We start from the raw sequence: 14,485 nt of genomic DNA on the forward strand, positions 1-14,485 counted from the left end.
CAATAGTTTTAACTTTGTTGTATACAAAGATCAAACTGAAAGAAACTTAAAATTTAGAATGAATAAACGTAAGTAAAATGTTGGGGAAAAAAAGGTAAAATTCCTACATTATGTGAACATGCATATCGTATCAGTCTTATCATTTATTTGAAAAGAACTGTTATTTTGGATCAATTGAATGAAATAACAGCTGGAAATATTGGATAATTTACGAAAGAAATGAAAATGAAAGTAATTATAAATAAAGATAAAGGTTTGGCAAGTCAACCAGTATGTGAATGACATGTTTTTCTGAAAGTTCAGTGTATTAACTAAGTACTCGCATGATCAGTGGCTTTTTACATATTTATGGTTTCCATGTAGTGCACCTGGTTTGAGACTATTTAAACTTTCAGAAAAAGATTGATCACTTGAGTACCTTAATTAAACTGTACCCTTGTTAATTATGGAGTACCTGAGGGTCAGTGCTTGGGCTTTTGTTCTTTCATATTTACATTAATTATATTGCTAGAGGCATGCCATGAGAGTTTACTGAGTTATATTCAAAATTTAATTCAATTACTTTTATTATCATGGTAATAACTTTGGAAATTATAGTTTTAATTTCCTAGTTTTATAAGACAACATTTAAAAATGTCTTCAGTTTTCCATTGTTTCAGTATTGTGATACTTGCCCTTCAAGTATTTCCTCTTCTCTTATTTATTGACCACTTGTCCAAGAAGTACAAAATTTAACATAAGTCGCTCATTATAATATTGTTATTACTCAGACAAAGTATAATTTTTTTTATAACCTTCAATCTTATTTGGTTACAGAGCTATAAACTAGAAAATCAAGTCCCTTTAGCCATACCCATAATTAAGTTTTCTCTTTCACAAGTTTCCAATATTTAGTTCTCTTTGATATTTAAAACTATATTACTTTTAACCAACAGAAATCCAAATATTATATTACATAATTTTCTGTACAGGAGTTTGTTTATTTTGCTTCCAGTGCAAATTTTATTCCCACAGGAAACACATTGGCAAGTTTAGCTAAATTTTTATTGAGTCTTACTGAATGGTAAGAAAGCCAGAAAATTTTGATAGTCCTAGGACAATATGTGCTTTTAGCATGTTATTTTGTATTCTTTGTTGCAATTTTGATTAACTAAAAATCATTTAGTGCAGTAATACCATTATAATAATAGTTTTAATTGAGAGTTGATAAAAAAAGACCCAGGTAAGTACTATATTTCTAGTTTTTCATGTGTATTATTTATTATTATAAAGGTAAATAAAATATAAGTTTTATATTAGGTTAAATAAAAAAAAAAAAGTTTTCCTGTGATATGCTCATTAGTAACCAATGCATTACATAATTTCTGCAGGTAACGTAAGCTACATGTTTACAAAGTGGTTCACAACTTGTGTGGTGATATCATTAGTTAGACACAGTTCAAAGAGCAATAAAATTTAAGCACAAATATACATATATTGTAAAGGGCTTAAAGCTTGAAAATAAAAAGTGCAATATGGGTTTTTTTCATGGTATATGAGGTGTAGAGTTAGAATGGGGGAAAATAACATAACATGTAAAGTTTTACTGAAAAAACACACATTGAAATTCCAGTGCAATTACCCACCCTTTTTCACAGTTATAGCTATTTTTCATATGATTTCCTTCTCGTGCACAGATTGTCACTCATTACTAGCTTTGAATTACTATCTAATTACACATGTATTCCACATGTGCAAATTAGCATTCAACAACTCTCCACCAGTATGAGTGTAACACATCCGTTTTCTGATATTTATATTACCACATCAACCTGCCACAATCAAGGCAGGTTATCTTAATTGCAGGGTATAGCCATACGTTACAAACCCTCTCAGATATTTCCAGTGTCAGTGTTTCGGTCGCTCAAAGACGTCATGTTGTGGTTCATTGAACTGTGCTCATTCTTGTCCAGAATAGTTAGAAGAAAAAGAGATGCAGCATTTGAAAACGATTCATAACATTACTTATCCTGAGGCTTGAAAATTGCTGTCCAGCACTTCATCTCAGATGTATGGCTGCTGCATGTCATCCCACAACTACAGTGGGAGTGCAGACAGATATCTCTGTGTCTCCAAAAGAATCATTCTCAAACCAAATGAAAAGGATTTTGACCTGCATTGTTAAAAAAGTTGATGAATCAACTTAACATCCATCTCTGTCCCTAACATACATTCCAGCAAATCCCAAGATCCACTTCCTCTGGTTCTGGGTACAGGCATTTCTTTGGGTGCATCATCTTCTCCCACCACAAAAGGATCATTTGTTCTTGTCCCCAGTCACTGGAATCCTCTTTAAACAGCATAGACCTACCCAATCGACCCAGGGCAGGATCCAAGGAGGTTTACAGACCTCCCTCAAATAAAGACAGTAAAGAACAAAAGACATGGACGAAAACAGAAGGGTTCTCCACCCAACTTTCCTGCACATAAGTAATAATGTCCAACTTGATACAATGGAACTGTCAAGGTTTACGTTGTAATCTGGATGACATCAAAACACAGATTGCTTCCTACCATTCTGCATGTCTTTCCTTACAGGAAATATACCAGTAACCTGCCAATACAGTTACCTTTCAGTATTTTTTTTTTGTACAGAAATGACAGGCTGTGTGATGGATGAGCGCATGTAGGGGTGGCATTGTTGGTTGATTTGCTTGTGCCCACCCTGTCTTTGCCACTGGATGCACTCTTGGAGTCTATTCCTATCTTGCAAGATGTTGCTGTACACTAATGCTAGTGATATTTTATTGTTTATGCATAGCACCTTGTTAAGAGGATAAAATTGGTCTTACCTGAAATCTAGTGTGTCTTTTTAAAATCCTAAACTTGTTTATTCTTATCCTTTGGTTTTTAGATATATCACAAGAAATCACAACACATTCATCCTTCCTGAATATTTTATATATTTCAATAAAGTCTATTCTCTCTCTCTTCTTTTTTTTTTTAATGCTCTTAACATGCTTTTCATAAGTTGCCAGGTAAGTCAATCACGTATTTCAGTTGAAAACAGAGAATCTACCTAATTTATCTAGTTTCTTTGGTTTTGTACATTTCTTGTCAACAAGCTTTTTTATTTTGTAAAATTTCAGTCATCAACATCATTTTAACTGAACTTTTCATGTTCTTAATTATAGGAATATGTTTTAAAGTCATTTTAAATACTTTATTGTGAGAGAGAAAAATGTAATGTAGATTGCATGGTCAGTAGTATGTACTTAATGGGCATTCTCTACTCAATCATACGAAATTAAATGTAGTCATGTTGTTTCGTATTCAGTCAGTAAATCAAACCACCCCACCCACTCCCCCACAAAAATTATATTTACCAAAGAGTTTTGCCTACTTCAAAGGCATCTTCACATTACAAAAGGAGAAAAGATATAACATTTATGAAAAGTTGTTTTACACCTGATGAAGGAAACACAAAATCACATGTTCATTGCAAATTAAATCACTTTTTATATCCTTATTTTAAAAAAAGACCAGAAAATAGAGAGAATGGCATTTCTTATTTTAAATATTTCTGGGAGAGCATGCCTCTGGATCTTCCTTAAGATATTGTGCATAAAATATGGTGTAGAGTCACAAGCCAGCACTACATATATAGTACACTAACAGGATTATTCTCCCTGATTCATTAGTATCACCCACTTACTTTTAAACATACTGAAAACCTTGTCTGTTGATCTTTTATAAAGAGATCTCAATATAACCTTTCCATCCCTGGAGTACTTTAGTAGCTGTGGTGTGAACAATTTACAACAAATCAGTGTCATTACTCAGAGAAAGCTCACACAATATTTCAAGTGAAGACTATCGAGGACCAACTAGTGACTTGAATAGAAAGATAACTTCCTCGTTTTTACTTGATAATCAGTTTAAGTTGCATCACCCTGAACAGTCCTTCATACATCACCATACCTTCTTGTGTATGAAGACCAAAGTTGTACACCATTTCATAAGTATTTGGTGGATCAGAGCAAGATATATTGATTATCTTTCTTATGAAGTAGTTTGATCCTGCAGGCACTCGTCACATTGTAATTCAGAAGTTACTTTTTGTTTCATAAATGTTTAACAGAATTTGAATTAATAACTTTTTCTTTAATTATGTTTTTTATGTAAACCACTAAGATTTTCTATACTTAATCTTTTCCCATAGAAAGGGATTTTAAGATTATAAAATCTATTTATTTTGTTATAATTTCTTCAATAAAGAAATAAGATTTGATATAAAATTGTAGAAAGACTTGCCAACAGTATGGTTAACAATGTGTCTAAGGTAATTAACCACCTTAATACAAAAGTATCCAATACCAAATAATTAGAAGTAAACTGTATTTTAACAAAAAGATTAGTTTTGGGACATTGAAAAACAAACTATATATTACGTATTATGAACATTCTTCGTGATTTTATACCTCACTCATGTTTAAAATTAACTGCAGCAAGTAAATTTATAAAAAGTAATTTTTTACAGCATCCAATCAAGAGCAGTTTTTGTGATGAAGTCACTGGTGGTGTTTTATCAAAAGTGAAAAGAAAATTAGGCTTACAAAAAGTTTCCAAAATGGTAAGTGTATCTAAAGAATTAAAAAAAATATATACTTCAAACTAAAACATTTAGGCGACTGATTGTGATCCACATGCATAATCCATTATCAATTAGATTATACTTTATTAAACCTGTATATGTGCTTGGTCATTTTGACCAGTTTTGTAATCTCCATGTAAACATGAAACTGCATAAACTACTGAAATATTCTAAATATACAAGGTGTATCATCATGAGTTTTGGCAGATGTTTATCTAAACGTTACATTTCTTTTGTAAACTGAAATTATAGTTTAAGTAAATTGCTTTCATAAAACATTTATCCATTAATTTATGCATTCTGTATAAGACTACTATGTCCAATTTGGATAATTGTACTGAATTTTATGTCTGAAAGAGGAATACACCTTAAAACTTTATTGAAAGAAAACTGAAAGTCATTTCTTGACCACTGATCATTCATTTCCTTAAATCTTATTACTATTTGTATATTTAGTGTAGCATTTGTATCAGTTGTAAAACTGTTTTTAGTTCTCTGTTCATTTTGGAAGTTGTACAGTTTACTTAATTGGATGCTTAGTATACACGTGTTTACATGTATATTTTCTCAAAGTTTTCTTGAACAAAGATCAATAGTTGTTTCATTGTGGTTCATTATGTGATAGATGATGCTTTATTGCATTAACTACCTGATTCACAGATAAAATAAAATCAGTGTGTTAATGATTTATTCCTGAATTACTGTGTGTTTTATTGGGTGTCTTTCCACTGATCTACAGTTCTATTTTAAATAACAGTGACACTAAATAATTATCATACTACAAACTGTTTAATTACTGTCATACATTAGATAAGTCAGTAGGTTCAGTGTTTAGTAACTCAAATGGTATAAGGGTGTCAGAGAACACATGTATTGAATTTAATAGTTATAATGATATCAGTTGCTGGAACAGCTGGTTGTAAAAGACAGAAGTTATTTTCTGTTAATATTGTTATTCAGTATCTTCACTTAACTGTCTTTGTATTTCTTGTAAAAAACAACAATAAAAAAAACATGACCTGAATTACCAAAAAGGTAAATCAAAATTTAGTGAGACTATTAACTGTAAAGACTAGGTGATATTCTGTTCTACTAAAGAGAACACTTCATTAGTTTTTGGAATTCTTTATCTGAAATAAGCTTGTGAAGTATGCTTAAATTTGTATGTAGTACATATCCAAAATATATATTCATCAGAGGTTAGTAAAGTTTGGTCTCATTAAAGAAAGTAAATATTACATATTTATTTAATGTATGTGTGTTTGTAAGCTTTCTATCTATCAAACTGCAAACAAGAATGGAAATTTTATGAAGCTAAATTACAATTTTGAATCTTTTTCTTTTGATAATGTCTGATATGAACTGTTTGTTTCTTTCTGTAATGTGAGCAGATTTGATGCTACTTATTTGATTTCAAAAGGTATGAAACCAAACCTGATACAGATCCCTTACAAGGTTTAACAGAGGATGAGGAAATAGTAGAAGAACAATGTGAGGAAAAAAGATGTATGTAGAACTGTAGAAAGATGTTTAGGATGATGAAATGTGGGTTGTGTTGATGTGTGTTTTACTTGTAATAACGTATTTATTATAATTGAATTTTTATTATTAATAACTTTATATTAACAATATTGTAGTCCTCCAATGGTAAGTTTCTTGAAATCTATAACGTAATGTTCTCTACAGTAGTTATTTTATAAATTGTAAAGGGATGTTTTAATTAGCACTTGAAAGAAACATACATTGCAAATAAAATAAAACACCTTCAAACAAATATTTATCTGATTATGAAATGGAAAGAAGAGGTCTCACCCTGTGTTCAAAACATCAAATAATTGGAAAAACATCACACTAGTAAACAAATCATCATTCATTAATGTTCAGATTTTTTAAATGTAAAGAACAAAAACATTTAAGTTATGTAGCTAACAATGGTTTTCAAGTAATATTAACACCTTTTGTGTTAATTGAAAGGAGAGTTGAAAAATAATCTATATATATATATATCATTGTAAAAGAAATAATGGTGTGTGTAACTACTTCTTATTGACAAGTTAGTATTCTTATGTTAGCTTCTCTTGAACTATGTTGAGTCTAACATGTTTCTGACAATTCAACAGGAACTGATATAGAAATACATTACGTTTAATCCTGTTAACAGGTGGTTAACGTCTATTGATGTGTTAAACAGTTTTTTACCAAGTTTAAATATTTTTTCATGTTGCACAATGTTAAGAAGATAAATAGCCACTACCAAGTTAAGCATCAGTTTTTTTTAATAAACATGAGTCATACTAAACAGCTAGTACAAAATGTAAACATCAATTCTTGTTTAACAAACTTTACACATACAATTAATTGGTACTACTTCTGAGCAACAGTTCCTGTTGAACAAAAAATGACACATGCTAATCAGCTGTTATCAAACTTGAATAGCAGTTATTGTTGAACAAAATTTATGCATATTAAACAGCTGTTTCTATAAAACAATTCTGGGACTTGTTAATGAACAGTGTGTTATCACCTGTTAAATTTGTATTGGCTTAGCTGAGTTTAAATTAATTATTACAGATACCATTCTCAGATCCTTTTACACAGTCAAGATGCGTATACTCAGAGGATATAATATGGCTATAATTGCTTGGTATGAAAAATTTATGTTTTATTAAAGTTTTAACATTGTGAATATGGATTAATAAAATAAGTATAAGATTGAGTCGTCATTAGTACCTTACCATAATTGTCTCACATCTAATGTAAGATATACATACTTTGTCAAGTGACAAAATTAAAACCATGTAACTTGTATAATAAAGTTACAAGAAAGAGGCTACATCAACACTGTGAGATAATAAATTATGTTTTTATATTTGGTTACGGTTTTGTTAGCATTCATTTATTATTCCTTCTATTGTCTAGCTTATCTCTGAATTTTTAATTGTATTAAAATAATAGCTTACCTTCTAAATGATCATGTTTAATTTGAGTACACATGCATGTAATATGAAACTGGCATCAGTTTTCCCTGGTGGTGATGTACAGATATCATAAACGTTGTACATTATGAAAATTACAGTTTCATGGTTTGTAATCTTGTGATCTAACAAGTGAATGAAAATCTTACATTGAGCTTTCACAAGTTAGTTCACAAGATATTGATGAAGTATATTATTACTGATTATTACTAATTGTTGTTAGTGATTTTGTGATTAAGTCTGTTGCTTTTTACTCCTGATTTATTTATTCATTGAAATATTTATTATTCTGAATTTATATATTGTATTGTTCATTAACATTAATTTCAATTCCTAGCCTCACACATATTCATTTACTGTGTGGTAAGTTATCAACTTTGTATTTCAGTAATTTAAAAATCACCCTTTGGATTTCTGTGATTGTCAAAGTATTATTTTTTTTGTTCTATTCTGGTTGTAGTGGCAAATTACTCTATACCATTGCAACATCTTTTTCTACTGATGTCTTTTTCCAAAACAACATCACTTCCTCTCACCCAAAGTTATTTCAGTCCTGGTTTGCGCTTTAAGCATTGCTATAAAAATGTTTGCTATCAGTGCACCAGTCTTTTCTACTCCTATATTTTCTCACCATTTCAGAACATGTGCTGATCATGTGACCACCCTCCATCAATCATATTGTGTCATTTATTACTAGCATTGCTAACTACTGCCACTCTAGCACTATGCTAACTTTCTCAGTTGACATTCTGTTGTATAGACATGTGTTTTTAAATCATTCTTCATGTAACAAACTTTGGGCCATGACTGATCACAAATTAATATCACTTTTAACTTGTGTTTGATTTCTGTTGTTTCTACTTGTTTGTTTTAGATAAACTTCTATTTTCTAATTTGTTAATATGAATTTGAGATTTAACCCTTTTGCCCTGGGTATCCTTTACTGTGCATGAAACAAAGCTTTAGTGTCTTATGTTCAAAATTTATAAATGAACTTTTTTGACATCATTAAATGAATTAACAGAGTGTAAAGTTTCAACTAATAACCTATATTTTAATACTTTAAGTTTTAAGGTCTTAATTTTGCAGGGCAATATTTAAAAAATACTGTGTTTTTCCAAATGTGACACTTTTTCTAGACATCTTTTCTCATCTGTTTTATCCATCACACATTCATAAAGTACAAAATTAAAGTTACTCACTATAAAATCTTGATTGCTCAGACAAAACATAATTTTTCATAATTTTCAATTTTATTTGGTTACAAAGCTGTCATAGAATATCAGACCCCTCTTGCTGCACCCACCTTTCACATCCTCTTTTTGTTAATAGTTGTCTTTTACATTTTACCTGTAACTAATAGAATATCAAGGTTTGATCTATCCTATGACATTTTGTATTAAGTTACATCTGAACAGACAAGTGTCAATTTTTCTTACAATACAACATTTGTTACCATGGGAATCACAACAGGTAACTTGGATGAATTTGTAACAGCTTTTGTTGAATAGTTAGAAAGCCAGAAATATTGTAATTGTTTGAGAAACTTATCTTTTGCATGTCATTAGTCTATGTTCTTTGGTGTATTCATTAATTAACAAAATATTTCATACATTGCTATCATTACTATAAAAATATGCTTAAGTGTTCTCAACATTTGACACCAAGAAAAAAGAGAAATTGGGTAAGTACTTTATTTCTTGTTTTTCCTGTTTATTCTTTATTCAATACTCTAAAGGTAATTAAAATGTAAAAATAGGGATTTTGTAAGGTTATTTAAGATTAGATTAGGTGAAATAAATAATAATAATGTAATAAAAATGTTTTACAAGACAAGAATGCAAGCAACTAGGTAGTAAGTAGTTCATGGGTAGTGTAATTCAATAACATAATGAGAGCTACGTGCATATTGAGTGATGCAACTTATAATGACACGAATAGTAGTTACAGTTCAAAGGGTAGTCAAACGGGGATAAAAGTAAAGTTTAATTGTAAATGGATGTATACTGTTATGAGTATAGTTTCATATTACAATTTGAAATCATTCTAGAAAGAAAAGACTAATTTTGATTTATTTTATATTTTTTGGACAAAGTCTCCCACTCTCACCTCTAGAAGCAGAGACAGAACCTTCTGCAACTGTAATTAATGAGAACAGAGGCATCTATTTTACTCCAACATCATGAAAAGATCCCATGTGAGATGGACCTGTTTCAACCAATTAGTTTATTATTTTATCTATCAATACCCATCTGGGAAAAGCTGATGATTTTGATATTATGGGTATCACTAAGACTTGGTTAAGTTTGAACAATTTTGATGAAGGAAATTTGTTTGAAATACCAATCTACAGATTATTTACTAGATATAGAATATTGAAAAAGAAAAGTAGGAGTAGTGGCTTTATGTGTGAGGAGTGAACTACATTCTGTTGAGTTAGAATATATCAAAGATAACAGCAATAAGGTTGAGTCAGCTTGGATTAGTGTTAATGGATATCAATGAAAAGATGTTATTATGGGATATTTTACTTTTAGGGGTATCGACTGGGATAATTTTGCATCTGACAATGAGAGGGATAGGCTTTTGGAAAAAGTTCAGAATTCTTTTGTACACCAACTGGTGACAGAACCTAGAATAAAGGAATCTATATTAGATTTAATATTAATTTCTAAAGTCAATAGGATAGAGTTGTGGTTGGTGAACTTTTAAGTACATGCAGATATGGAACTATTAGGTTTGGTATTTTATTACATGTAAAATTGAAGACAAATTATACCTTAATTCCAAATTTTGGTAAAGATAATTTTGATGGAATGAAACATGATCTAGTTCTGTAGATTTGGTTAAAGAGCTGGCAGGTGATCTAGAACAGATGTGGTAAAAACTTAAGGTAAATAATTGATATGTATACATGACATGCGTATTCTATACATAAAATACAGGACAGCTCCAGTATGATGTAGTAAAGTTTAAGCAACCATATTTGGGATAAACAAAATAAACACAATAAGTTTAAACTTAATGGACAAACCAGAGCACTTAATGTGTGAGAAAGATATTGATGTAAAATATATCATTTGAAGTTCTGAAACTGTAAGACTAAAATTGGTAAACATGAATCCCTGGACCAGACAACTTTTATCCTAGAGTTTTAAAGAAACTTAAAGATTATATTTATGAACCACTAGCTAATACTTTTTATAAGTAATTGAGTAGTGGAAGAGTATTAGAAAACTGGAAGTTGGATGTTAGTCTAATATTTAAAGAAAGTGATAAACATTTCCCAGGCAATCATAGGCCAGTTATTCTTGATGATGAGAAACCCACTTAAAGTAAAAATGTATCTCAGGATAGCTAGTATGATTAACCTGAAAATGACCTAAGAAGGTTATAACATTCTTCTCTGCTTTATTAGTAAAAGTGTTAATATCCATACCAGCCATCCTGAGTTATATAGGCCAGTTAATCTTAGATCAGTAGTTGGAAAGTGATTGGAGTGTGTAATTAAAGATGCATTACAAATTTACTTAAAGCAGATTAACATAATATGAAAGAGCCAGCATGCTTTCAGTAAGGGAAAGTTTTGGTTAACAAATATTGTGACATTCTTTGTGGATGTCACTGAAAGAGTTAATTGAGGAAATACCATGGATTTGTTTTACCTTGATTTTCAGGAAGCATCTGGTGATAAGATGCCTTACAAAACACTCGCTACAAAAACTAAATATGTGGTTCTGGGAGGAATGTTGTTAAATTGGATAGAAAACAGTAATAAATGGAATTAGATCTGACTGGGTTATACTAACAAGTAGTGTGTCTCAGGGCTCTTTACTGAGTTATCTGCTAGTTGAGACTTGTATTAATGATATTTATTCTGGAATGAGTAATGAAATTTTTTAGTTTGAAAATGACATTAAGGTTTTTGGGGTTGCTAACTGCATCAGAGATACTGCAGACTGACTTGGAGATTTAGATCATTTAATGTATTGGGCCAATACATGACAGATGTTTACATGTCCAAAATGTGATGTGTGTGGGTTTTCTCAATTCAAATTATTCTTAAAATTTAAATACAAACATATTAAATACTGCACGTAAAAAAAAATATCATGATGTTGTGATAGTATTTATCATTCAAACTTTTTCAACAGTCGAACAAGGGAGCATAAATTGAAACTTTGGTAGAGTTGGAATTATTTAGATAAGATTACTTTTTAAACTGAGTTTAAGAAAAGATTGAATGAATACATGAGTATTAAGGGGTGACCATATTTGGGAGTTGGAAGGGACATCCTTGATGAAATAATAAGCTCCTTTTGTGCATTTAAAATTTTATAAAATGTATAGCTTACCAGCTGACACCCAATGGAGAATAGAATTCTTGTAGTATTGGTGAAGATTAAGAATGCTGGAAGGAAAACGAAAAAAGTGAGAAGACTTATCCAGTCAAAGGCAACAGAATGTGTGTATAGTTGAAAAGGTAGGAAGATCATGTGTGAGATCATGAAGATGATGAATGACAAAAGTACAAGGAGTAGTCTACATCCCAGCCTTAACAATCTCCTTTAAAGGACAGTGAAGGCATGCAGCAACAGACATAGTAATGGCATGAATGTGATGGGATGTTGTGGATATGGCAACCTATCAGAGATAAGTTCAAACAGAAGTTGATGAACCAAACCAGTAAGCATAAAAGGAAAAGGCCATTGGAAATGGAATGGTTCCAGGGAATAAAAGGTTGGGATTGTGAACCCAAAAGGAGACAGTACATGTCATATATCAGACAAAGAAGTTGATCAGGACTGGAATGGAAATTTAGGTTAAAAATGGAAGGTTAAGAAAAGGTGAGAGAGTGAAAAACAATTAAAATTTTGGCATAAGTCTTAGAGAAGAAGGACCAGTTTGGATAAAGAATGGCATAAGGGGGATGATGTAATGAGTTGGTAACATTAATGACATAAGTAGATGAACTATGATTGCAAGGAAGGACGAGAAGGAAAGAGGTCTTTAGGAAGAGCACGTAGATAGAACATGAAGACAAAAGTTTATATGGAGGAAAGAGCATTAAGGACCACATTTAGATCACAATAAACAATTCAAAGAATATAAGAGGAGGGAAAAGAAAGGAAAAAAATGAAGCCACATGAAATGTTGGGTAATCAGTAAGGTTGCCCAATAGTTAGACACAATTGAAGTAGAGAAGTCTTTATTTAACAACTGGGTGAATAATAGGGAAAGGTGGGAAATGCAGAAACAATGAGAAAGAGACAAAATTTAAAAGATATGTTATCTGTGGTAATAGACATGGACAGAGGCTTGATGAATCAGGAAAGGAAAAACGTAACACAATTAAACCAGAGACTGGGCTGAGACAATGGAACTGACTAAAGCCATACATGTAGGTAGGAAGTGTTGACACCCACAATGTGAGGGGCCATTGCATGAGAAGAAACTTGGGAGAATATAATCAATTTAACACCAAATTTAGGGAGCCGGGAAAATGGAAAGTTACAATCATAATGTGGTGACCATGAGCACAGAGACCTGGAATTGGTACCACTGGCTCTATGATATAAGTGACCACTTTGAAGACGTTGTAATGCATCATGACAACCACCATCCCAGCAGAAGTAGAGGAAAGTGGGACAAAGCTTAAGAACCTCAGTAAAGGTGGTATGGAGTGAACACTCCATGGTAGACCAGAGATTGGAAGGTGATGGATGTGTGAATTATTCATTCCAAATGTGAAGATGAAGGAGGAAGCTAAACTTTACTGAAGTTGAAAAGAAAAATTCATCATTGAATGAGGTATTGAGAAGGGTAAGAAGAGACTTCTCTCCATCATTAGGAATCCTATTCAATAGTGCATCTTGTTGGAGCAGAGTAGTGTGGTGTGGTCTCTGGACTTCAAATGAATGGAAGCAAGCAGGAGCCAATAATCCACAGAATGAAGTGAGCAAAGACTCAGTCACAAAAAAGTTTGTACCTCCACACAACTTAGAGCCAAGGTTAGTCTTAATGATAGGGTCTTGAATTTGAGAATTGGACTTGAAGTTGCAAACAGCTATCAATAAAGTGTAGATTACTGGAATTAAATTAGGTTTCTAATATCACAAACGTTGAAGTAGCCAAAATCAAGTTTAGCCATGGGAAATAAATGAATACATTACAAGTCAAAAGATTTTATGTCCCACTGATGAAAATTAGGATACTAAGATATACAGTTAACAATGATGAAAAACAATCGGACAGAATAAATAAAATATTACAAGTAGTAGAGCTGTGTGATGTAGAAATTATTAAAGCATTCTGAGTTAACAAAATATTGATAAATATCTTATGGACAAACAATCTAATTGTATTTAGTCCACAAAGTATGGCATAATAAAGAATGTGCAAATTGACCAGAATTACCTAAAAAAACATTAATAATTAATGTTTAACTTAACAGATATCTAAATTAACAAGGACAATGAAGGACACATAATTAAGTCCTGCACTTCTAAAAATTAGGATTATAATAGTAATAGTAATGAACTTTCAAGACAATTAAGTTTACCCAGAAAAAAAGTAGCAATCAATAACTAACTTTCAATTCATCTGAAGTAACTCAGATGACAGAGGACATAAATATCTAACTTACCAAAGTGTGAGCACTGATGACAGGAAATATATAATTTTCCCATGTTTGAATGAGGACAAAGCTATAAGCAGGGCATCTTAACTGTGGATATATCAACTCTGTATATGTTGAGAAACTTACTAAAGATATTCTAGGAGAACTAGAACTAACAGAAAGAACAATTCTCCACTAAAGTAAATGAAATGACACTTATGAAAGAAGTCAGAAAAACTGTCCAAATTTATTTATCAC

The 14,485-nt window shown here is 31.2% G+C and overlaps 1 protein-coding gene across 7 annotated transcripts in view; it reads left to right on the forward strand.

The window, feature by feature from the left end:
• LOC143243018 (uncharacterized) overlaps positions 1-14,485 on the forward strand; it is a 224,325-nt gene that overhangs the window by 40,222 nt on the left and 169,618 nt on the right. For 5 of the 7 annotated variants that reach the window (XR_013023719.1, XR_013023726.1, XR_013023720.1 and 2 more), the window contains 2 exons: positions 4,520-4,612; positions 6,054-7,347. The exons of 1 other annotated variant lie outside the window; for it this stretch is intronic. Coding sequence is in view for 1 of the 6 variants with exons in the window: in XM_076486657.1 (XP_076342772.1) it covers positions 4,520-4,612; positions 8,069-8,110 (135 nt within the window). In the remaining 5 variants the exon portion in view is untranslated. Of the gene's footprint in view, positions 1-4,519; positions 4,613-6,053; positions 7,348-8,068; positions 10,264-14,485 lie in introns of those variants that run through there. One more of the 7 variants, XM_076486657.1, reaches the window with a different exon arrangement.

This window comes from Tachypleus tridentatus, unplaced genomic scaffold, assembly GCF_004210375.1.
Source record: "Tachypleus tridentatus isolate NWPU-2018 unplaced genomic scaffold, ASM421037v1 Hic_cluster_2, whole genome shotgun sequence".
Taxonomy (NCBI): domain Eukaryota; kingdom Metazoa; phylum Arthropoda; class Merostomata; order Xiphosura; family Limulidae; genus Tachypleus; species Tachypleus tridentatus.